Source organism: Cheilinus undulatus, linkage group 2 (genome assembly GCF_018320785.1).
Source record: "Cheilinus undulatus linkage group 2, ASM1832078v1, whole genome shotgun sequence".
Taxonomy (NCBI): domain Eukaryota; kingdom Metazoa; phylum Chordata; class Actinopteri; order Labriformes; family Labridae; genus Cheilinus; species Cheilinus undulatus.
The window spans coordinates 55,268,488-55,295,292 of NC_054866.1; the positions used below are offsets into that span (position 1 = coordinate 55,268,488).

A 26,805-nucleotide genomic window follows, 5' to 3' on the forward strand; every position below is an offset into this window, starting at 1 on the left:
TTGTTAAGCACTGTTTGTATTTTTGAATATCTACATTTTTATATTAAAACCTTTAAAATAATAGAGCAGCCTTTACCAAAAACATTGCTTTGATTTCTCACTTTCAGCTCACATTAAAGATCTGTAATTTTATTCGTCAGGATGCAAAACTGGGGACAAAAGACCCCCCCCCCCCCCATGGGTCTGACGTAGTGACGTATGTTTAGGAGTGACGTCGGTCGTCAGGGTGAAAGCTGCGGTGTGAGTGGGACTAGAGTTCCGTGGAGGAAAACCGCTGAGGATGAGGTGAGAGCTCCGATACATCAGATACAAATTTATCTAGACTATAACAGATGAATCCTGATCACTGCTGACAGAGCAGCAGACCGTTATTGATACTGATCGATAGTTACTAACAGGACTGAAACTCTAACTCTGACACTGACGGCTGAACTGTGCAGACTAGTTAAAGCTGATCTGCTGAACCTGATCCTTTCCCTCTCATTTCTTCCTCTTTGTAATGTCTGATTCGGTCTGGTGTAGAGGCTGAAAACGTGACCGTGCTAACTGGTGACTGTCAGTGGTTGTAGATGCTGAAGTGAACCAACGATCGCTGCTGCTCTGAGTGTTTTCATTGCAGACGTGACGATGAAGAGGTTAATAATCAATAATGAAGACAGCGAAGGACGGAGGGTCCGAACTAATTAACCAACTATCTATCTAACTAACTGACTAAGTGATTAACTGATTAACCACTGATCGTGGAACATGTCGGAGACTGATCAGTCAGAAACATGGTGAGGAAAAACAGTCAGTTAAACAGTAAAACAGTCCCCTTCATAGAACCACCGTCTCTCTCTCTCTCTTTACCTGTAGAAAATGCAGGTGTGTGATGAACCCGTTCTGTACATTTTACTCTGTTCATTCTTCACGTGTTGATCTTTCTGGCTGTGTTCATGTTTGTGGCATGAACTTTGGCAGGATGGGGTATTTTGATTAGATCTTGTTATTTTTAGCTCAGCATCGAAAGTTATTCTGAAATACTCTGTTTACAAGCTAGACTTACACTCGGGCTGTTAAGAGCAAAAATCTCCATTAAAATGCATGCTTATGACATTTTAGATCTCACTTCCATGAAAGTTTCATACATGCATGCTATTATATCTGGTTGTCAGTCTGGACTTTTGCCTTGGAACTGATAATTTTACTACTCTCCACTAGATGGTGTCATTTTGACCATATTTGGCATAAACATACAAAAAAACTGACAATGCATTAAAATCAGTGTTGCTGCTAATTGCTGACATTTCCCAGGCTGTAATGATAAAATACAAACATGTAGTATATTGAAAATAATTCATTTTCCTGTTTTTTTCCATCCAAAAACATGGTGGCATCATGACAAAAACTGTCACGACAAATGAATGAGGCTTTGATATCAATCATTAGCTCAGTTATAGTTTTAAAAAACGAATATTTTCTATAGCCCTCGTATGAAAAGGGCTTTTTTTGTACTTAGCAGTTTGATTGGGATTAATATTAAATCAATCCTAAGGGTAAAGAGGGGTCAGAGCGTATCTTTAAAGTCTGATCATCAGACTGAACAAAACCTAAACAAAGACAATCGAACATATGAATGACTTGTTACAGGAAGTGAACATGTCAGTGTGTTTTTTCAGACACATTAATGAATATAAATGCAAACACACCTCATTCTGTTTGAAATATAAGTTTACCATGAGGTTTTTGAATATATTCATAGATGGTTTACCGTCAGCTGTAGGTGGCCATCCTCCTTCACCTACAGTCAGACTGTCATTAAAGGACATCAGTATCTAAGAATACTCAGCTGGACTTTCAGTGTAAATAAGAGTTAACAAGAATACAGTATGAGCTACACACATTATCTGTCTTCCGAGGCTCTTCAAGACTGGCCTGGTAATGGCAAGGATGGAATCATTTATATGCTACAATCACTCATCTTCATAGGCAGAGGATGGAATGTTTGAACATTGATGACATCATCTTCATAGGCAGAGAATGGAATGTTTAATAAACTTTGATGACATCATCTTCATAGGCAGAGGATAGAATGTTTAATAATCATTGATGACATCATCTTCATAGGCAGAGGATGGAATGTTTAATGAACTTTGATGACATCATTCTTATAGGCAGAGGATGGAATGTTTAATAAACATTGATGACATCATCTTCATAGGCAGAGGATAGAATGTTTAATAAACATTGATGACATCATCTTCATAGGCAGAGGATAGAATGTTTAATGAACTTTGATGACATCATCTTAATAGGCAGAGGATGGAATGTTTAATGAACTTTGATGACATCATCTTCATAGGCAGAGGATGGAATCTTTATTGAACTTTGATGTTGTCATCTCCAAAAGGGATGGACAGACTGTTGATGAAGCTGGGGTTGCTGGGGCCTTTGCCCTACATTTCTACCCAATAGCAGGCCATAGTTGGCAACATTTGGAAAAGTTGGCAAAGCTGGTGAGGAACAAACCCTCGCTCCTTAGACATCCATCCACTTTTCTAAAAGTTGCCAACAAAGGATGGCCACCATGAGAGCTCACAGTCAACATAAAGGAAAGAAAAGAGAAGCTTGAGAGTTATGGTTTCTTTTATTGATGTTTCTCCTCACTTCTGTTCGATAAATTGAGATTTGATGCTCTGCTTTTGCTCGGTAGGATGTGTTTGTTCCCGCTCTTTGTCCTCGTCTCTCTCGCCCAGTCAGGCGGCACTCAGCTGCTCTCCTTATCTGAAATGTACGGCAGCCTGCAGTCGCCAAACTTCCCGGAGCCCTACCCTCGGGAGACTCAGCTTGGCTGGAACATCAGCATCCCGCTTGGCTTTCACATCAAACTGTACTTCAGCCACTTTGACCTGGAGCCGTCCTACCTGTGTGAGTACGACTACGTCAAGGTAAGAGCCCACGGCATCATGGGAAGGTTCTGGTGTTTTTGTATTCATGTTTAACCTTACTCTGAGTCAGTCTAACCTTAGCAGCAGATCTGCCCCTCTACAGATGGGATCATGGGATTGTTTTGTACTTTACTGGAGTAGGACTTCCTCCTTCTCTCCTCCGCTGGTCTGCGTTCACATCAGTCACATGCATGAAAGACTTCATCTAGATTTGTATCAATTTATTGATATTTAAAGCAAATATTTGAAAAGTGTATTCAGTGAACTTAAGACCTGTCCTCTCTTTGTGGAGAGAGTGATGGGGGGTGGCGGCCTAGCGCCCCCTATTGACCAGCCACCACTGAGGTTAGAATAGACCTGGTTATTACAGACACAGAATATGTAAATACATACTATGTACCCATCAACACCTACTCACAAACTAACAGCATGCCCTTCTTCCTAAAGGTGCCATGTGTAAACTGGGGAATATTAGAACACTTCTAGTGTTAGATTTGGCAACCAGTGGAGTTTAAAGATGGGTTTGTGTGTTTGGCTCCCCTCTGTGGGTCTGAAACCAAAATCCAAGCCGGCTTAATCCAGGTTAATAAATATAGAACCATTTCATATCTTCATCTGATTGAAGACTGATGTGGATCAACCATCTAATAAATATTTTCTTTTATTTCTAAGAAGTTTATTACACTTAATACTACTGGGCCACATATTACACACTAAACCACGCTCAAAAACTCAACAAACTTTACAGAAAATTTTCCCCTAGTGGAAATGTTTGTATTTCTGTGGAAACAAGTCCATCAAGCAGGGGCCCCGTAGGGCCCCCAAACATGAGGGGACTGGGTTAGAGCTACATGTATGAAAATCAGTAACACACATGTATCATGATTAGTTGAAAAAGAAAACCTCTGGGGCCGTCCTCTAAAACATACAGGAAGCACACTACAAACAGCTAAAGGTCAAATTCTGGTGTTTTTCGTTAAGGTGTTTTTGATGGTGCCAAATGACTTTAAACTGTTATAACTTTAGTAAACAATATTCTGTGATCTTCTTCTTTTTCTTGTGACACAACAGTATCACACTGAGCATGCTCACATGCAAAGTGCCCCCTATTGGCAACAGGAAGTGACACAAATTGGTCATATCTTCATTCCTCTTATTGTGCTTATCCCATTGAGCTCTGGTTTTAAAGAAAGGCCTCAATAATTGTCCACAACACAGACATGTTTCATTGAAGGACGTCTTACTGGCGATGGTGCATATCAATATCTCGCCATTTTCACAGGAAGTATGTGCAACTCTTTCACAAAACATCTGATTGCCTTCACATTTCACATGTAGGATCAACATCTGCCCCTCTACATATTCAAAGGTTAATTTCATAATTTTGATGTAGTGCCCCATAATGGTAACAGGAAGTTGCAAATAAGGCCATGTCTTTATTGGCAAGCTATTTGTTATCTCACTGTTTCACAGGAAGTCACTGCAACTCTTCTGTGAAACTTCTAAATTTGTTGTAAATCTCACATGATCAGGGTCAGCCCCTCTACAGATTTAAACGTGTATTTAAACGTGTTTTACATGTCTTTGCTAATGCGTCACCTACTGTAAGAAAGCGGAAGCATCTCTGACTGCTGCTTTTTTCTCATTTTACATGATCAATAACAGTCCTCGGAGGATCAGCATACTTTCTGTGGTCTGCTGCAGTTCGGGTGACTTACACCTAGTTAGCGTTACACAGCCCGACATGCATCAGGGTGCGAGGGCCCTTCAGTGCTGCGTGCACCTCTAGTTTTAGTTTATTTTAGGATGTTTCATAACTACTGTCTAACTTAGTTTAAACTAACTATAATAGCCCTGACTCACACATTCATATTCTAATGATGTAGTTGCTGTCGACAACCAGCAGCTGCAACAAACAAAAGAGACAAGCTGACTGCCCACAATGCACTGCTCCATGTGTGCCTGTCTATATGTTTGTGTGGCTAGGGGTTGGGGTGGGGGGGTTTCTCCAGACTTACAGACCCACTCTCATACATCAAGGATAAGCCTGTTAACATGCAGAGAAACACCCCCACTCTCACTCTTTGTTTAACCGAGTCTGTGCGTCCTGGCGTTCATTGACTCTAAGTATAAACTCAGATAAGCAGCACTGAGCGCGTGCAGCTGCACCCATGTTTCGGTGTCTCACTGACATCCAAAATTATCTTTCTAAAAGAAAACATAAAGAGTTAAGAACCAAATCCAGACCATCATGAACACTACTGTGGAGGAGAGGAAGGATCAATAAATGCTGCTCTGCATACAAAAAATTACAGCTCATATAGGCTGATATTTACAGCTGATACACACCGATATTTACAGCTGATATAGGCTGATATTTACCGATGATATAGACTGATAATTACCCCTGATACAGACTGATATTTACAGCTGATATAGGCTGATATTTACAGCTGATATAGACTGATATTTACAGCTCATATAGACTGATATTTACAGCTGATACAGACTGATATTTACCGCTGATACAGACCGATATTTACAGCTGATACAGACTGATATTTACAGCTGATACAGACTGATATTTACGGCTGATATAGGCTGATATTTACAGCTGATATAGACTGATATTTACAGCTGATATAGGCTGATATTTACAGCTGATACAGACTGATATTTACCGCTGATATGGACTGATATTTACAGCTGATATGGACTGATATTTACAGCTGATACAGACCGATATTTACAGCGGATATAGGCTGATACTTACAGCTGATTTAGACTGATATTTACAGCTGATACAGACCGATATTTACAGCTGATATGGACTGATATTTACAGCTGATATAGGCTGATACTTACAGCTGATTTAGACTGATATTTACAGCTGATACAGACCGATATTTACAGCTGATATGGACTGATATTTACAGCTGATATAGGCTGATACTTACAGCTGATTTAGACTGATATTTACAGCTGATACAGACCGATATTTACGGCTGATATAGGCTGATATTTACAGCTGATATAGACTGATATTTACAGCTGATATAGGCTGATATTTACAGCTGATACAGACTGATATTTACCGCTGATATGGACTGATATTTACAGCTGATATGGACTGATATTTACAGCTGATACAGACCGATATTTACAGCTGATATAGGCTGATACTTACAGCTGATTTAGACTGATATTTACAGCTGATACAGACCGATATTTACAGCTGATATGGACTGATATTTACAGCTGATATAGGCTGATACTTACAGCTGATTTAGACTGATATTTACAGCTGATACAGACCGATATTTACAGCTGATATGGACTGATATTTACAGCTGATATAGGCTGATACTTACAGCTGATTTAGACTGATATTTACAGCTGATACAGACCGATATTTACAGCTGATATGGACTGATATTTACAGCTGATACAGACTGATATTTACAGCTGATATAGGCTGATACTTACAGCTGATTTAGACTGATATTTACAGCTGATACAGACCGATATTTACAGCTGATATGGACTGATATTTACAGCTGATATGGACTGATATTTACAGCTGATACAGACCGATATTTACAGCTGATATAGGCTGATACTTACAGCTGATTTAGACTGATATTTACAGCTGATACAGACCGATATTTACAGCTGATATGGACTGATATTTACAGCTGATATGGACTGATATTTACAGCTGATACAGACCGATATTTACAGCTGATATAGGCTGATACTTACAGCTGATTTAGACTGATATTTACAGCTGATACAGACCGATATTTACAGCTGATATGGACTGATATGTAAAGCTCATATAGGCTGACATTGGCTGACTGTTGTTCTGATTTCAGGAGGTTTTTGACTTGTGCTGAATAAACTGACTTAAGTGTATGATATGTTCCAGGTGGAGGCAGATAGTGAGCTCTTGGCGCTGTTCTGTGGTCGGGAGGAGACAGACACTGAGGCAGTGCCAGATCAGCAGGTCATCACTTCTCCTAGAAACTCCCTCAGTGTCGTCTTCACCTCTGACTTCTCCAATGAGGAGAGATACTCTGGATTCATGGCTCACTACAGTGCCGTGGGTAAGCAGCAGAGGACTGTAGTTATATCTGAAACCTTCAATCAAACAGGTGGCATGGAATATTGGAATACTAATCATAATTACAACAACTACAAAAATAATAATGATAATGATGCTAACAATAATATTTAAATTTTTAGTTATTATTTTTACTATTGTTATTATGACTCTCATTAGCTATGGTGACTCACAGAATGTGATATTGTATAGTACAGGTACATCTCAAAAAATTAGAATATGATGAAAAAGTTCAATATTTTTGTCATTCTTTTCTGAAAGTGAAACCCATATATAGTTAAGACTCATTATACATAGAGTGAAATATTTCAAGCTTTTATTTCTTGAAATGTTGATGATTATGGCTTACAGAAATGGAAACCCAAAATTCAGTGTCTCAGAAAATTAGAATATTGTGAAAAAATCAATATTGGAAAGTCATGGTGTCACACCCTAATCAGCTAATGAACTCCAAACACCTGCAAAGGTTTCCTGAGCCTTTAGATGGCCTCTCAGTCTGGGTCAGTAGGCTACACAATCAAGGGGAAGACTGCAGACTTGACAGATGTCCAGAAGACAGTCATTGACACCCTCCACAAGGAGTGTACGCCACAAAAAGTCATTTCTAAAGAAGCTGGTGGTTCACAGAGTCCTGTATCCAAGCATATTCATAGAAAGTTGAGTGAAAGGGAAAAGTGTGGTAGGAAAAGGTGCACCAGCATAAGGGAGAACTGCAGCCTTGAGAGGATTGTCAAGCAAAATCCATTCAAGAACTTGGGAGAGCTTCACAAGGAGTGGGCTGAGGCTGGAGTCAGCGCATCAAGGGCCACTACACACAGACCAATCCTAGACATGGGCTACAAACGTCGCATTCCTCATGTCAGGCCACTCCTGAACCAGCGACAACGTCAGAAGCATCTTTCCTGGGCTGTGGGGAAAAAGAACTGGACTGTTGCACAGTGGTCCAGAGTCCTCTTTTCAGATGAAAGTACATTTTGCATGTCATTTGGAAATCAAGGTCCCAGAGTCTGGAGGAAGAGTGGAGAGGCACAGAGTCAACGTTGCTTGAAGTCCAGTGTGAAGTTTCCACAGTCAGTGATGATTTGGGCTGCCATGGCATCTGCTGGTGTTGGTCCACTGTGTTTTCTGAAGTCCACAGTCAACGCAGCCATCTACCAGGACATTTTAAAGACCTTCATGCTTCCTTCTGCTGACAAGCTTTATGGAGATGCTGATTTCATTTTCCAGCAGGACTTGGCACCTGCCCACACTGCCACAGGTACCAAAAGCTGGTTCAATGACCATGGTGTTGCTGTGCTTGATTGGCCAGCAAACTGGCCTGACCTGAACCCCATAGAGAATCTATGAGGTATTGTCAAGAGGAAGATGAGAGACACCAGACCCAACAATGCAGATGACCTGAAGGCCGCTATCAAAGCAACCTAGGCTTCCATTACACCTGAGCAGTGCCACAGGCTGATTGCCTCCATGTCACGCCGCATTGATGCAGTAATTCATGCAAAAGGAGGCCCAACCAAGTATTGAGTGCATAGAAATGAACATACTTTTCAGAAGCCTGACATTTCTGTTTAAAATATCCTTTTTATTATTGATCTTATGTAATATTTAAATTTTCTGAGACTCTGAATTTTGGGTTTTCATTTCTGTAAGCCATAATCATCAACGTTTAAAGAAATAAAGGCTCAAAATATTTCACTCTGTAACAAGTCTATGTAATATATTAACTTTTTCATGATATTCTAATTTTTGAGATGTACCTGTAGTTCCATTGTATTGTGTATTTGTCTTCTGATTCTCTGTAGTGATGTAGCACCATGGTAATGGTCTGTGTGATTGGTGTGGCATTTACATCCTTCCTGTTTGTCTCTGCAGACGTAGACGAGTGCAGTGAGCGTGCTGATGAGGATCAACTGTGTGATCATTTCTGTCATAACTACATCGGAGGATACTACTGCTCCTGCCGCTATGGTTACCTTCTACACTCTGACAACCACACCTGTAAAGGTGAGCCTCCACACCTGTAAAGGTGAGCTTCCCTACCTGTACAGGTGTCATTTAAAAGGAGTATTCATTGATTTTCTGTGAAATGCTGATCTTGTTTGGCACATTAGAATACATAAACAGAAAAACAACGCTGACAGAGCAGAATATTGATTTTCTCTCAGACTATAGTCCATCAGACAGTTGTTGCATCCTTAGAACTGAACAGGAATCAGTCAACCTTCAGAGTCTCCAGATGCAGACCGGCTGAGGTGGTCTCTGTGTGGGACCCTGACCAGGGGAGATTAGGCTGAAGGTTGTGGTGTTGTTGTGGGTTTAAGGTGAAGTCAGTTGACCTGGCTGCTTTCTAATCCATCAGACTGAGAGACGTTCCCTCTCTAATATAAGCAGCTTTGTGTTCCTCTGTGTGGACTCTGGGAGTCTATGTGGACTGTGGGGGTCTGTGTACTCTTGTTATAAAGTGATTTGAATTCCAGTAGCTTGATCCGGATCACGGTCTGCCGCCAACAAGTCACTGAGTCAAACTCACTCAGAGCTGCTGTGGGACACGTTTTAGAAAAACAACTGACACAGTCCAGACCTAAACCAGGTTTGGGTTTTACTATGAGGACCAGAGGATTGATTTACAGATCTGATATCTGCAGAGCCTTTTTAAAGAGGGAAGGTCTGGACCGTACTCTGTTCTATTATTGATAAAGAGCCAACAGTGATCACCAGGAAATCAGGACTAAGACAAACCTCCTGGCAGAACCCTGGATCAGAACCAGACTAATGATGGAACCTGGATCCAAACCAGGCTAATGATGGAACCTGGATCAGAAACAGACTAATGATGGAACCTGGATCCAAACCAGGCTAATGATGGAACCTGGATCAGAAACAGACTAATGATAGAACCTGGACCAGAACCAGACTAATCATAGAACCTTGATCAGTAGCAGACTAATGATGGAACCTGGATCAGAACCAGACTAATCATAGAACTTGGATCAGAACTAGACTTATCATGGAACTTGGATCAGAACAAGACTAATGGTGGAATCTGGATCAGAACCAGACTAATGATGAGACCTGGATCAGAACCAGACTAATGGTGGAATCTGGATCAGAACCAGACTAATGATGGAACCTTGATCAGTAGCAGACTAATGATGGAACCTGGATCAGAACCAGTCTACAACTTTAGCAGACTAACTAAAGACTGGTCCAGGTCTGATCCAGTCCTGACTATGAGCTTCATCACAGAGGATAGGTTGAAGACTATAGCAGACTAACTAAGGACTTGTCCAGGTCTGATCCAGTCCTGGCTATGAGCTTCATCACAGAGGAAAGGTTGAAGACTATAGCAGACTAACTAAGTACTGGTCCAGGTCTGATCCAGTCCTGACTATGAGCTTCATCACAGAGGAAAGGTTGAAGACTATAGCAGACTAACTAAGTACTGGTCCAGGTCTGATCCAGTCCTGACTATGAGCTTCATCACAGAGAAAAGGTTGAAGACTATAGCAGACTAACTAAGTACTGGTCCAGGTCTGATCCAGTCCTGACTATGAGCTTCATCACAGAGAAAAGGTTGAAGACTATAGCAGACTAACTAAGTACTGGTCCAGGTCTGATCCAGTCCTGACTATGAGCTTCATCACAGAGAAAAGGTTGAAGACTGCTCTTAAAGGTAGAGAGTGTCGGTCTCTCGGACCTTGATGGGTAGATGATTCCAGAGTAGAGGGGTGTGATAACTGAAGGATGTACTTTTATAGACTGAAGGTTTCAGAATCAGGCCAGGACTTTGGGATCTAGAACTAGAGGGCTTCTACAGGACTATGATCTCTTTAAGGTGGGTTGCTGTCTGTCCGATAAGAGGGATTTAAAAATCATTAACACTGACATTAAAGATGGAGAATGATGAATGTGCTGTTGGAGATGGGCAGACTCTGACCTCTGTGTGACTGATAGGAGCTGCTGATTGGCTGTAAATATTTACATGCTGTTCATGTTTTAGCTTGGAGGAGTGGAGCAGACAGAGCCTGCAGCAGGGCTGATACTCAACATGAGGCTAATGAGCACCCCAGATGGAGCTGTGCGTACTAACCTTGAATTTAGAAAAGCTTAAGAAGAACTAGACTCACAAACAGACGAGATCAGCCTCACCACCGTCAGCAGTCCTGTTATTATAAAAGACTTTTTTCACACCTGAAAGTCCAGACCAAGCTCTGAACCACCATGACCTACAGAGAGCACAATAACACCTTCATTCAACAACAACCAGAGTCCAAAACCTCCACAGGGACAGTGTACCAGAGTCCGACCACGACAGTCTACTAGGGTCAGACCACGGCGGTCTACCAGGGTCAGACCACGGTGGTCTACCAGGGTCAGACCATGACGGTCAAGCAGGGTCAGACCACGGCGGTCTACCAGGGTCAGACCATGACAGTCTACCAGGGTCAGACCTCAGTGGAGAGATAACCAGCTAATGTGACTATTAGCTGATTATTCATGAATGCTTTAGTTATGCTTAAAACAAAGTTTATTATAATTCTTCTGTAATTTAATTATATGTTTTATTTATTTATATATTTAGTATGTTTGTTTGTTTGTTTATTCCTTATTCCCTCTGCAGCCTTGATCCTGACCACATGGCTGTCATCTTTGTTTGTTTGTTTGTTTGTTTATTCCTTATTCCCTCCACAGCCTTGATCCTAACCACACGGCTGTCATCTTTGTTTGTTTGTGTGTTTAGTGGAGTGCAGTGGCGGTGTGTTCAGGGAACGCTCCGGCGTTTTGAGTAGTGTCGACTTCCCATCTCCATACCCAAAGAGCTCTGAGTGTGTGTACAGGATCGAGGTAGAGCCAGGATTTAAGATCCACCTCCTCTTTGACCCCAAGTTTGATGTGGAGGACCACCCCGACATCAGCTGTCCCTACGACCATGTCAAGGTCAGAGAGAGGAGAGTCAATCAATATATCAATGGATCAAATCAGTAAAAAATGCAGACTAAACAAATATCAGCTGTTAGACATGAGTAATCAGCTGATTGGCACCAATAATCAACTGTTTGAAATCAGTAATAAGCTGTTTGACATCAGGAATCAGCTGATTGAAATCAGTGAACAGCTGTTTGACAGCAGTAATAAGCTGTTTGACATCAGGAATCAGCTGTTTGAAATCAGTGAACAGCTGTTTGACAGCAGTAATCAGCTGTTTGGCACCAATAATCAACTGTTTGACATGAGTATTCAGCTGTTTGACATCAGTAATAAGCTTTTTGACATCAGTAATCAGCTGTTTGGCATCAGGAATCAGCTTTTTGACCCCAATAATCAGCTGTTTTACAGCAGTGATCAGCTGTTTGACACCAGTAATCAGCTGTTTGACAGCAGTGATCAGCTGTTTGGCGTCAGTAATCAGCTGTTTGACAGTGGTGATCAGCTGTTCGACATGAGTAATCAGCTGTTTTACATCAGTAATCAGCTGTTTTACATCATTAATCAGCTGTTTTACATCAGTAATCAGCTGTTTACTGTTTTTTTGTTTTAGATCACAGCGGGCAGCAGACAGTTTGGTCCTTTCTGTGGGGATCGATCTCCAGGAGAGATTCTGACTGACATCAATGCTGTCACCATCGTCTTCAATAGTGACGACTCTGGAGACAACACAGGCTGGAGACTCTCATACACATCTATAGGTCTGCACACTTCACAACTACACACATCTATGGGTGTTTGTAGGGAGGACTTCAGTGATGTTTGTTCTGCTTTCTCCTCTGTATTGTTAGAGGTTCTCCATCCTTCTTACGGTCTGTATCAGGATTTAGTGATATTCATTCACAAACAGCATAGTCGGTACAATAAAATACAACAACCCAAATATAACAATATAGTAGGTTGCTGCTTGACTTTGCTTAAGGCTGACCAGGAATAAAGGGACCATTGCAGTTACAGTGCATAAGGCAGACGGTAAGGTGCTGTAGTGCTAAAGTGCAAGTGTGCCAATATATTGCACATGATCATGAATGTGCTTAAGGAAGAGATTGCATATCACCCTTGGCCTGGTTAGTTAAAGTGCTAATATTATTGCACAAAGTTATCATTTACAGATGTGTTTATGCATGTACTATTGCAACGTAAAAGCATACATGAGAGTTTCTATGTATGTAATATTGCACAAAGGATGCATACATAGCTGTATTCAAGCATGCTATGCATGAAGTTATTGAAATGGTTAAACATGGACCCTATTCTAGTTTATCCTGAGCCACGCTCTCAGATTACTCTTAAGACTTGCAAATCCGGAGCATCCCCTGACTGAGAGTGGTAAAGTGTTCAGTGAGGTCCCTTTGAAAGATATGACATTTTACCCAAAGGTGGAGCATTAAGAGGTATCGCACAGTCTCCTCTAACAGTGGCTCTGGGCAGTCTGACTGAAGACTCACTGATTGTTTTCTGTTTGATGTAATCATCAGGCGATGCTTGCCCATGTAGGACTTTATATATCAGACAATTTTACATTTTTGAAAATGTTCACAGCTCAAGAGCTTGTACTTTTGAAGGATATTACAATGGTGATACAGGAACAGTGTCCTGTCTAGCATTATTAATGCTCTTTTATACAGGGATTCAACAGGATGATGCTCCTGTAAGTGACCAGCTAGTTATACAGTAGTCAATATGTGAGAGTATCACTGAATGTAGAAACATGTTCTGATTTGCTTGAAATGATTAAGGTTAAATCTGACCCTTTTTTGATAAGTTCTTAATGTGGCTCTTAAAGGATAGGGAAGAGCCCAGAGTAACCCCCAGGTACTGCAACTCATCTGTAATGCCAGGCATTTAAAAACTCATAAGAAAGGCAAATGCAAAGTGAGTCCAGGTGGGCCAGGCTATCACTCTTGTAATGAAGAATTATAACCCTCTGAGGTTTAGACAAAAAAAAAAAAAAAAAATCTGAGTAGCTGGAGTTTCATCAGGATCATTTTTATTATTGTTCTCACATCTCTCTGGGATGAAGGGAATGTGTGCCCCTGTTTTAATGCTTTTATTTTGTTAAACAGGAAGTAGGTGTGCAGTCCCTGAAGCTCCACCCCATTCTGTGATGAATCCTGTCCAATCAGAATACTCCTTTAAGGATCATGTGGTGTTCACCTGTAAGGAGGGCTACAGGCTGGTAAAGGTACACTCCCTATCAAACTACATCACTACAATTCTACGACATCATTACTACATTACTCTGACATTACTCCTACAATTGTACTACATTACTCCTACATTACTCCTACAATTCTGATACATTATTACTACATTAGTGCTACAGTATTCCTTAATTACATCTACATTACTCCTACAATTCTACTACATTACTCCATTACTCCTACAATTCTACTACATTACTCCAACATTACTCCTACAATTCTACTACATTACTCCTACATTACTCCTACAATTCTACTACATTGCTCCTACATAAGACTATATTAGTCCTACAGAAGTACGTATTATGTCGTATGGCTGATTTATGTATGTCTGAAACTCTGTTCACTGCTGCTGTCTTGGACAGGACACTCTTGAAAAAGAGATTTTTAATCTCAATGAGGTTTTCTCCTGGTTATATAAAGGTTAAATAATTTAAAAAAGTCCTAAAGTAATCCTACAATACTATTATATCATTACAGTACTCCTACATTACTTCTACATTACTCCGACATTAGTCCTACAGTAGGCCTATAGTAATTCTACAATACTACTATATCATCACTACATTACTTCTACATTAATCCGACAATGGTTCTATAGTAATCTTAAAATACTTCTGTATCATTACTGCATTACTCGTGTTACTCATATTTTTTACTCCCACATTAGGCCTACCATACTCCTACATTATTACTGCATTAGTCATACATTAGTCCTTGTTACTATTACATCACCCACTATAGCACTGAACCCCCCAACAGCTAACGGCAGCACTTTACAAAAGAGCGGCAAAGCTATCACTCAATGTGTGTTAAATATGAATATGAATTTGTAAAAACAGCAACAGAGTGTAATCTGTGAATTTCCCTTCAGGGGATGAATGAAGTACGACTTTACTTTACCTTATCATTCCCACATAAGAACTACATTACTACTACAGTATTCCTACATTATTACTACATTAGTCTTACATTAGTCCTACATTACCAACACAGTAGTCCTACAGTCCCACAGTAGTTACTACATTATTACTACCCTGTGTCTGTCTGTAGGATGGAGAGTACCTAGACCACTACCAGCTGGACTGTCAGACTGATGGATCGTGGAGCAGCGGACTTCCTTCCTGTCAGAGTGAGAACACACAGAGTGGTAGTGAACAACGTTTTGACCAGTGCATCATTTATTCAGAGAACAGCAGAAACTTCCATTCTTTACTGCAGTAATTAGCTACAACGTGCTAACATAACATTTAGCTTACTGGTAAAGTGTAAACCTTTCCTGCTCCAGCTTTTCAACTGTGGTGAGAGTGTCCATGGTCAAAGCCACCATGGTCGAAGCCACTGTGGTAAGAGTGACCATGGTCAAAGCCACTATGGGAAGAGTGACCGTGGTCGAAGCCACCGTGGTTAGATTGACCGTGGTCGAAGCCACCATGGTAAGAGGGACTGTGGTCAAAGCCACCATAGTAAGAGTGACCTTGGTCGAAGCCGCCGTGGTTAGAGTGGTTGTGGTCGAAGCCACCGTAGTAGGAGCAGCCGTGGTCGAAGCCACTGTGGTTAGAGTGACCGTGGTTGAAGCCTTTGTGATCAGAGCAGCCGTGGTCTGTGCAGTCGTGGTCAAAGTGTCATTTGCCAGAGCAGCCTTGGTCAGAGTGTCATCGGTCAGAGAAGCTATTGTCAGAGTGTTATCGGTCAGAGCAACCGTTGTCAAAGTGTCATTGGTCAGAGTGTCATTGGTAAGAGTGTCATTGGTAAGAGTGTCATTGGTCAGAGCAGCCATGGTGAGAGTGTCATTGGTCAGAGTGTCATTGGTCAGAGCAACCATGGTCAGAGTGCCATAATCAGAGTGTCGTTGGTCAGAGTGTCATTTGCCAGAGCAGCCCTGGTCAGAGTGTCATTGGTCAGAGCAGCCGTGGTCAGAGTGTCATTGGTCAGAGCAGCCGTTGTCAGCGTGTTATTGGTCAGAGCAACCGTTGTCAAAGTGTCATTGGTCAGAGTGTCTATGGTAAGAGTGTCATTGGTCAGTGCAGCCATGGTTAGAGTGTCATTGGTCAGAGCAGCTGTGGTCAGAGTGTCATTATCAGAGTGTCGTTGGTCAGATTGTCATTGGTCAGAGCAGCTGTGGTCAGAGTGTCATTATCAGAGTGTCGTTGGTCAGATTGTCATTGGTCAGAGCAGCTGTGGTCAGAGTGTCATTATCAGAGTGTCGTTGGTCAGATTGTCATTTGCCAGAGCAGCCGTGGTCAGAGTGTCATTGGTCAGAGCAGCCGTGATCAAAGTGTCATTGGTCATAGCAACCATGGCCAGAGTGTCACTGGTGAGTATGTCATTGGTCAGATTGTCATGGGTCAGAGAGTCATTGGTCAGTGTGTCATTTGTCAGTGCAGCCATGGTTAGAGTGTCATTGGTCAGTGTGCCATTGGTCAGTGTCATTGGTCAGAGTGTCATTGGTCAGATTGACATTGGTCAGAGTGTCATTGGTCAGTGTGTCATTGGTCAGTGCAGCCATGGTTAGAGTGTCATTGGTCAGATTGACATTGGTCAGAGTTTCATTGGTCAGTGTGTCATTGGTCAGTGCAGCCATGGTTAGAGTGTCATTGGTCAGTGTGCCATTGGTCAGTGTCATTGGTCAGAGTGTCATTGGTCAGAGTTTCATTGGTCAGAGTTTCATTGGTCAGAGTGTCATTGGTCAAAGTGTCATTGGTAAGAGTGTCATTGTTTAGAGTATCATTGGTCAGTGTGTCATTGGTCAGCAGTTCATGTCAGAGTGTCAGTGGCAGTAGAGTCTGGGGCACCTTTGGCAGTCTGGGGGAGTCTTGGTCAGTCTGGAGTAGCCCTGGGCATTCGTCTCTTCCTCTCTCTCTCCCTCACTTTACCTAGGCACCCATTCACAACCAGATGCTACCAATACAACATGAGAATGACCACATGGGGAGCATGAACTAATCAGTGATAATGACCTCACCACAGCAGACTGACTACAGAGGGGTCTGATGGTCTTAGACAAATTACAATCAACAAATCACTCTGAGACAGGGACAAACACAGCAAGGTCTCCATCAGAGGGCGCTTATATCAGACTCAGTCCCAGGGAAAACTACAAAGAGTACCATCAAAGATAGAGTAGAATCGTGAAGAATTTACTGTAAACACAAACCCTGCTCTCTCTCTCTCTCTCTCTTTCTCTCTCTCTCTCTCTCTCTCTCTCTCTCTCTCTGTAGAAACAGACCCAGGGAGGAGGAGGCGGTCCCTGTCCAGCATCTCAACCAATCGCAGAGCAGATTAGTTAGAAAGTGGTTCAATTGGTTAAAATTTAGGGATCCTTTTTCCATCATTAAATTATTTACTAATAAAACAAATTAAAAAAAAACCTGCAGTCACGTGTCTCTTTCCATTGATTAGCATTATTATTAGTATTAGTAGACATAGTACTAGTAATAGTATTAGTAGCAGGAGCATCAGTATCAGCAGGGGGACTGCTGTCGTATTGATGAGCATGTCTAAAATGATCAGTCCTAATGATCAGTGAAAGTTCTGACAGTCAAAATCTAAAGTTCATGTCCCATCCTGTCCAGTCAGAGCTGGGAACGATGTGGGCTTTGAATCACATCTGGATGTCCTTCAGCTGAATGTTGAAAACGATTTTTACCAGTGGAGTAATAAATGGTTGTCATGGTAACAGAATGATAACTTTGACGTATATCCAGTAAAAATCAAACCAGATTGAAACCTGATTGATACCACATTTCCAGTGCACTATCCTAAACTCTCTTCACAGAAAGTTAGGTCTGACAGATGTTTTCAATCAACAAGAAAAGCCCTGACTTTTTTACCCAGCCCTATCCTCTACAACCTCTTCTTTTGATTTCTCTTCAGCTGCTCCAATAAAAAATCTAAAACTGTGTTATTTACTATGTTGCTGAAGTGGAAAAGACTAACATTTAAATCTTACAAACTTAAAAATGTCATTAACGCATCTTATACTTTAGTCCCTCTTCTTTAGGTCTTTATTTGTACTTTTTAATTTCAAACCCTTTAACATGTTTTAACCTTGATAAAATAATACCTCATTTGAACTCATTAACACTTTATCTCTTAATTTTTGAATTTTGATTTTAAACTTGAATTCAACTATTTGTTTTAACTCTTCTTTTCAAATATTCATCTTTAACCTGACATTTTTACTCTTCATATACCCTCTTTAATTCAACTCTTTGTTTAAACACTTCTAATTTTACCTCTTCATTTAAACTCTTGATTTTATCATCTTTATTCTGTTTTTAACCCTTCATGTCATCCTAAACTCTTCATCTTAAATTCTTCACTTTTATTTCTTCTGTTTAATACTTCTTTCCCAAATGTTGATTTCAACTGTTTTAAATCTTTTTTTTTCTACAGTTCCACTTTCAACTTAAGTTTTTCTATTTAACTCTATTGTCTCAAACTCTTCATTTCAAATATTTTTACTTTTGATCTTTAGTTCTCCTCTTAACCCTTCATCTGTAACTCTTCATTTCTAACTCTTCATCTTTAAGTCTTCATTTTTACTTCTTATCCCAACTCTTTTTTTCTAACTCTTCATTTTAACTTTTCATTCCAACTCTTTATTTCAACTCTTCATTTTAACTTTTCATTTCAACTCTTTATTTCTAACTCTTCATTTTAACTTTTTATTCCAACTCTTTATTTCAGACTTCATTTTGAACTCATTAAATTAATCAATCTTTTTTAAGTCTTCATTTCAACTTTTTACATAAACTCTTTATTTGTAACTCTTCACTTTAACTTTTCATTCCAACATTTTATTTCTAACTCTTCATTTTAACTTTTTATTCTATTCCAACTTATTTGTAATTCCTCATTTTAACTTTTCATTCCAACACTTTATTTCTAACTCTTCATTTTAATTACTCTATTCCAACTATTAATTTCTAACTCTTATTTTGAACTCTTCAGATTAATTATTCTTTCTTTAACTTCTTATTCCAACATTTTATTTTAAACTCTTTATTTTTTAACTCTTTATTTTTACTTTTTTACTATTTTTTACTCTTACGTCTTAATTTTAACTTTTTTCCTACTCTTTATTTTTAACTCCCCATCTTTAACTCTTCAGTTTAACTTTTCTTTCCAACTCTTTGTGTACTCTTCATCTTTAACTCTTCAGTTTTACTTTTCATTCCAACTCTTTTTTTCACCCTTCATATTTAACTCTTAATTTCTCACTCTTGATCTTTAAGTCTACATTTTTAACTCTCATTTCTAACTCTTCATCTTTAAGTCTTCATTTTTTAAAACTTTATTTCTAATTCTTCATTTTAACTTTTTCCAACTCAGTCTTTCTAACTCTCCATCTTTACATCTTCATTTTAACTTTTTATTCCAACTATTTTTTTACTCTTCATCTTTAACTATTCATATTTAATTCTTTATTTCCACTTTCCCATCTTCAACTCTTCATTTTAAATATCATTCCAACTTTTTATTTCTAACTCTCCGTCTTTAACCCTCCGTTTTAATTTTTCATATAAACTCTATTTCTAATTCTTCATCTTTAGTCTTCATTTTAACTTTCAGTCCAACTCTTTTTTACTCTTCATCTTTCTGTCTTCTTTTATAACTCTTTATTATTAACTCTTCATCTTTACATCTTCATTTTAACTTTTTATTTCTAACTCTTCATTTTTGTCTTCATTTTTAACTTTTTATTTCTAGCTCTCAATTTTCAAGTCTTCATTTTAACTTTTCAATTTCTTATGTTTTATCTTTACATCTTTACTTTAACTATTTATTTCTAACAATTTTTTGTCTTCATTTTTAACGTTATATTCCTAACTTTTAGTATTCCTTTTTAACCCCTTATCTCTAACTACGCCTTACTATCATCAGTGTGTTGACACTGGCAACTGATTGGTCCTTTCTCTCTCACAGTGGTGGATTGTGGGAGTCCGAAGATGATTGCCATGGCTGACATGGTGTTTGGTAGTCATGACAACAGCACAACGTATGGATCCATGGTTCAGTATTTTTGCAGAGAGGACGCCAGCAACAGTAAGAGATTATCTACTGTGTAATAAAGTCCCACAGACTGAGACAGTGAATAAATCTGCTTTAATGGAAATTTAATGAACACAGAACAAGGACAGTGTTGTAGGGATATTAAATTTAAGTTTGAAGATGAAGTCATTTGAGATTTTAATTGTCTTAAAGATAAAGTCCCATGAATAGTCCTATAAACAGTTCAATTAGAGCTTCCACCTTGAGGTGAGAAGGTAGTCAGAGTTTAGTGGTTGGTAAAGATTGGCTGGTTACTGTGGTAGATTTCTTACTGAAGGGATAAAGGTGAGACTTAGTAACCTCTGATATCATCCTGTGTTTGTATATGGACTCATATTCACATTAGAATTTTATGATGACATTTTAATTTTAATTTTGAATCCTTATATTAGTATTTGGTATAAGTAAATGATGACAAGATTATTGTCATCACTGCAGACTTACATACGGGGGTAAAAATGGGTTTATCCTGGGTAATAATGGGATAAAATGTGGGTACTTTTAGTTTCATACAGGTGTGGGCCGACTGGAGAGTGGGTCAGCTTACAATCAGAAAACAGACTGCCCAGCTGTCAGCCTGCTAACGGCTCAGGTAAGACATGTTGTAATCCTTGAGGGACGGGAGGTTAGAGAGAACTTGTCTCTGATCTCCTCTGTAAGGGAGAGGAGATTAGAGAGAACTTGTCCCTGTTGTCCTCTTTAAGGGACAGGAGGTTAGAGAGAACTTGTCTCTGATGTCCTCTATGCAGGACAGGAGGTTAGAGAGAACTTGTCTCTGATGTCCTCTATAAGGGACAGGAGGTTAGAGAGAACTTGTCTCTGATCTCCTCTGTAAGGGAGAGGAGGTTAGAGAGAACTTGTCCCTGTTGTCCTCTTTAAGGGCCAGGAGGTTAGAGAGAACTTGTCTCTGATGTCCTCTATGCAGGACAGGAGGTTAGAGAGAAAGGGATACAGTTTTGTCTGTATTGTCCTCTCATGGTGGGGAGATTATATTTAGTGAGTCTGTTCATGGTCAAACATTTTTCAGCAGTGGATCAGTCACAGAACCTAAATATTCTCAACTCTCTCTCTCCCCCTCTCTCCCTCTACTCTCTCTCCAGCCTGTGGCAGGCCTTCCCATCCCCTGCCCCCTCTCGTGAAGCGGGTGGTGGGAGGTCGTGCAGCAGGCGTAGGTTTGTTCCCATGGCAGGTGCTGCTCAGTGTGGAGGACCTGTCTCGGGTCCCTGAGGGCCATTGGTTTGGTTCCGGGGCCTTGCTATCAGGGTCCTGGGTCCTCACTGCTGCCCATGTCCTGAGGTCCCCGAGGAGGGACAGCAGTGTGGTCCCTGTGGCCCCCCAACATGTCCAGGTGATGGGGGACAACCACTTCTTTAACTTGTTTTTCAAAAAAGATTTTTGGATGCCATGAATGTTCTAAAAAAGGCCATCCTCCCTGTGATTGGCTGGCTCTGCTGTGTGCATCCTGTGATTGGCTGGCCCTTCTGTGTACTTTTGGTGATTGGCTGGCTCTGCTGTGTTAAAGGTGTTTCTCGGTCTCCATGATGCTGCAGACAAAGACAGGGCCACTGTACGCTCGGTCCAGCAGATCCTCCTCCATCCAGACTTCCAACCAAATGACTACAACAACGACATCGCCCTGCTGAAGCTGACAGACAGCGTGGACTTTAACGAGCTCATCAGACCTGTCTGCCTACCGCCACCTCACTACAAGGTACCACAGTTACTACCACCAATACTACCAGTACTATTGAGAATACTCATTAGATCAGAACACAGGTACTACCAACAATACTACCAGTAATATACAGAATACTACTTAGATCAGAACACAGACACAACCAACAATAATACCAGTACGAAAGAGAAGACTCAGTAGATCAGAACAAAGATACTATCAACAATACTACCAGTACTATAGAGAATACTCATTAGATCAGAATACAGGTACTATCAACAATACTACCAGTACTATAGAGAATACTACTTAGATCAGAACACAGACACTACCAACAATACTACCAGTAGTATAGAGAATACTCATTAGATAAGAACACAGATACTACCAACAATACTACCAGTACTAAAGAGAATACTCATTAGATCAGAACACAGATAATACCAACAATACTACCAGTACTATAGAGAATACTCATTAGATCAGAACACAGATACTACCAACAATACTACCAGTACTATAGAGAATACTCATAAGATCAGAACACAGATACTACCAATAATACTACCAGTACTATAGAGAATACTACTTAGAACAGAACACAGATACTACCAACAATACTACCAGTACTATAGAGAATACTCAGTAGATCAGAACACAGATAATACCAACAATACTACCAGTACTATAGAGTTCTAATTAGATCAGAACTCAAATACTACCAACAATACTGCCAGTACTATAGAGAATACTCATTAGATAAGAACACAGATACTACCAACAATATTACCAGTACTATAGAGAATACTCAGTAGATCAGAACACAGATAATACCAACAATACTACCAGTACTATAGAGAATACTCATAAGATCAGAACACAGACACTACCAACAATACTACCAGTACTATACAGAATACTCATTAGATCAGAACACAGGTACTACCAACAATACTACCAGTAATATACAGAATACTACTTAGATCAGAACACAGACACAACCAAAAATAATACCAGTACGAAAGAGAAGACTCAGTAGATCAGAACACAGACACTACCAACAATACTACCAGTACTATAGAGAAAACTCATTAGATCAGAACACAGACACTACCAGCAATACTACCAGTACTATAGAGAATACTCATTAGATCAGAACACAGACACTACCAGCAATACTACCAGTACTATAGAGAATACTCATTAGATCAGAACACAGGTACTACCAACAATACTACCAGTACTATAGAATTACTCATTAGATCAGAACACAGATAATACCAACAATACTACCAGTACTATAGAGAATACTACTTAGATCAGAACACAGACACTACCAACAATACTACCAGTACTATAGAGAATACTCATTAGATCAGAACACAGACACTACCAGCAATACTACCAGTACAATAGAGAATACTCATTAGATCAGAACACAGGTACTACCAACAATACTCCCAGTACTATAGAGAATACTACTTAGATCAGAACACAGACACTACCAACAATACTACCAATACTATAGAGAATACTCATTAGATCAGAATGCAGGTACTACCAACAATACTACCAGTACTATAGAGAATACTTATTAGATCAGGACACATATACTACCAACAATACTACCAGTACTATAGAATTACTCAGTATATCAGAACACAGATAATACCAACAATACTACCAGTACTAAAGAGAGTACTAATTAGATCAGAACAAAAATACTACCAACAATACTGCCAGTACTATAGATAATATTCATTAGATCAGAACACTGATACTACCAACAATACTACCAGTACTATAGAGAATACCCATTAGATAAGAACACTGATACTACCAACAATACTACCAGTACTATAGAATTACTCAGTATATCAGAACACAGATAATACCAACAATACTACCAGTACTAAAGAGAGTACTAATTAGATCAGAACAAAAATACTACCAACAATACTACCAGTACTATAGAGAATACTCATTAGATAAGAACACTGATACTACCAACAATACTACCAGTACTATAGAGAATACTCATTAGATAAGAACACAGACACTACCAACAATACTACCAGTACTATAGAGAATACCCATTAGATAAGAACACAGATACTACCAACAATACTACCAGTACTATAGAAAATACTCATTAGTTCAGAACACAGATAATACCAACAATACTACCAGTACTATAGAGAATACTCATTAGATCAGAACACAGATACTACCAACAATACTACAGGTACTATAGAGAATACTCATTAGATAAGAACACAGATACTACCAACAATACTACCAGTACTATAGAGAATAATCATTAGATAAGAACACAGATACTACCAACAATATTACAAGTACTATAGAATTACTCAGTATATCAGAACACAGATACTACCAACAATACTACCAGTACTATAGAGAATACTTATTTGATCAGGACACAGGTACTACCATCAATACTACCAGTGCTATAGAGAATACTCAGTAGATCAGAACACAGGTACTACCAACAATACTACCAGTACTATAGAGAATACTCATTAGATCAGAACACAGATACTACCAACAATATTACCAGTACTGTAGAGAATACTCATTAGATCAGAACACAGATAATACCAACAATACTGCCAGTACTATAGAGAATACTTATTAGATCAGAACACAGGTACTGCCACCAATACTACCAGTACTGTTGACTTTTATAGTTTTTGAGGATATTATTCACTTTTACTGACATTGAGAGTTTTTTAGAATATTCCGGACTTTTCCAAGAATAAGTCATGGGAATATTTTTTACATTTTGCTTTTATTTTATTTTCAGGGCGACCCCCCAGCTCCTCCCCCAAACTCTCTGGGTGTCGTTGCTGGTTGGGGGATCTCCAACCACAACACCTCCTCTTCTCTGCCCCCCTCAGGCGACCCCACTTCCCTGACCTCCAGCCTGGGTCCAACATCTGACCTCCTGCAGTTTGTTAAGCTGCCGGTGGTCTCCCAGGACGAGTGCCAGGCAAGCTATGCCTCACGCTCCGTCAGCTACAACATTACTGATAACATGTTCTGTGCTGGCTTCTTTGAAGGTGGGAAGGACACGTGCCTGGGCGACAGTGGTGGAGCGTTTGTGATGGAGGACCGGGTCAGTCGCCGGTGGCTGGTATTTGGGTTAGTGTCGTGGGGGGGGCCCGAGGAGTGTGGGAGTCAGAGGGTGTATGGGGTCTACACCCGTGTGACTAAGTATGTGGAGTGGATACACAAGCAGCTACATGCTACCCCCTAGTGGTCAGACAGGGAGTTCCAGAGGTCATGTGACCCTGCTGAGTACACATTACTGTATATGTATATTTTTACCATAGTATAAACAGTACTGTTTCCTACCTCTAGCTGATACTATATATAAACTATTTCTAAACTGTGAGGACGTCTTCTGGCTGTGATTGGTCCTCAGATGGACAGGAGATGTGGTCAGATGAAATGGTTCAGAGGAGGCTCATTGATGCATTTTATCCTCCTTCTCTACATCACCATGACCACCATGGACCTGGTAGAGTACAGAGCTAGGAAGGCCAGGGAGCGGAGCCATGAGTGTGACATCACCTAAAAGCCTGAGTAGTTTCTAATCACCGCAATCTTGACCCTAAAGGTCCATTTGAATAGTCCATTTTGCTTAGGAAGGTTCCTAACTGAGTGAAACAACCCGGAAGTATTTTAGTGTCGGCCATGATAAAGCCCTTTCGAATTCTCTAACTGATAAGGAAAGGAGCTTCATTAATTCCTCTATTATCTCCTTTAGCCTAGGAAACACTGGACCATCCTTTACCAAGGGAGAGATGAAAAGACAACCCACAACTCTTTGCGTGAACTTCATTTAAAGGGACGCACCTGTTGGCCGCTCATCAAAACAAGCGATTAACTTGACTGTAACTTTACTAGCCCCAATTTAACAGTTAAATTCATTGTCAAACTTATAATTCATGTGATAAACGGAAGGAAAAGTGATGAATAAAGGAATATTACAGACATGAAAACTATATCAGTCCACTTGTGATAACGATTTCATTTCTTCTCATTTCCATTTTTATCCAAACAGTAAACCGATCAGTCAGTATTTCAGAGTGTATTCGTTTCACTATTATGTTTATCACATTCACTATTATGAGATATTAAAGTGAGTGTGATAAAAGTTTGTAAATCAAAACCAATTCAAGCCATAAAGTTGGCATGTTGCTGTATTGTGATTGTTATATCTATCATCATAATTATGCAGGGAAGACGCGGTTTATAGAGCTTTTCACAGAACGAGCTGAAAGAAAGACAGAACCAGAATAGGCTAATAAAAATAACAGAGACAAGATGATTAAAGATAAATGGATAGGTAGGGAATAAAACAAAAATATTTGATAAGGTTGTGAAATAAAATGACTTGAATATCATTCACCTAGTCATATTGACGTTGCAGACAGTTTAGATTGAAAAAGTGTCTGAAGTTCTAGATGTTCACAGTCACAGTTCCTCGTCCTGAAGAGACTTTAGAACATTGAAAATCTTAATGAGCTCATATTCATCATCAAGGTTTTAACGTTTCATTCACTGCTCATAACAGAGAGAACACAGAGAACAGGGAGAACATGAAGAACAGGGAGAACACGAAGAACACAGAACAGGGAGAACACAGAGAACACAGAGAAGAGGGAGAACACAGACAACAGGCAGAACACAGAACAGGGAGAACAAGGAGAACAGGGAGAACACAGAGAACACAAAGAGAACACAGAGAACATGGAGAACATAAAGAACAGGGAGAACACGAAGAACACAGAACAGGGAAAACAG

General features: G+C 39.9%; 1 protein-coding gene across 3 annotated transcripts; it reads left to right on the forward strand.

The window, feature by feature from the left end:
- Positions 1–213: 213 nt before the first annotated feature.
- On the forward strand, positions 214–26,669 carry masp1 (MBL associated serine protease 1). 3 transcript variants are annotated; one of them, XM_041813990.1, is made up of 13 exons: positions 214–285; positions 2,693–2,927; positions 6,856–7,033; positions 8,923–9,054; positions 11,792–11,988; positions 12,590–12,737; positions 14,103–14,221; positions 15,294–15,372; positions 20,172–20,291; positions 20,803–20,889; positions 21,398–21,645; positions 21,820–22,008; positions 24,800–26,669. In XM_041813990.1, the coding sequence occupies exons 1-13, from the start codon at positions 281–283 to the stop codon at positions 25,250–25,252; spliced, it is 2,190 nt and encodes a 729-aa protein (XP_041669924.1). In that variant the 5' UTR covers positions 214–280; the 3' UTR covers positions 25,253–26,669. The 3 variants fall into 3 exon arrangements, with proteins under 3 accessions (XP_041669924.1, XP_041669943.1, XP_041669933.1); XM_041814009.1 differs by lacking the exon at positions 20,803–20,889; XM_041813999.1 differs by lacking the exon at positions 214–285 and having other exon boundaries at positions 2,342–2,907.
- Positions 26,670–26,805: the final 136 nt, after the last annotated feature.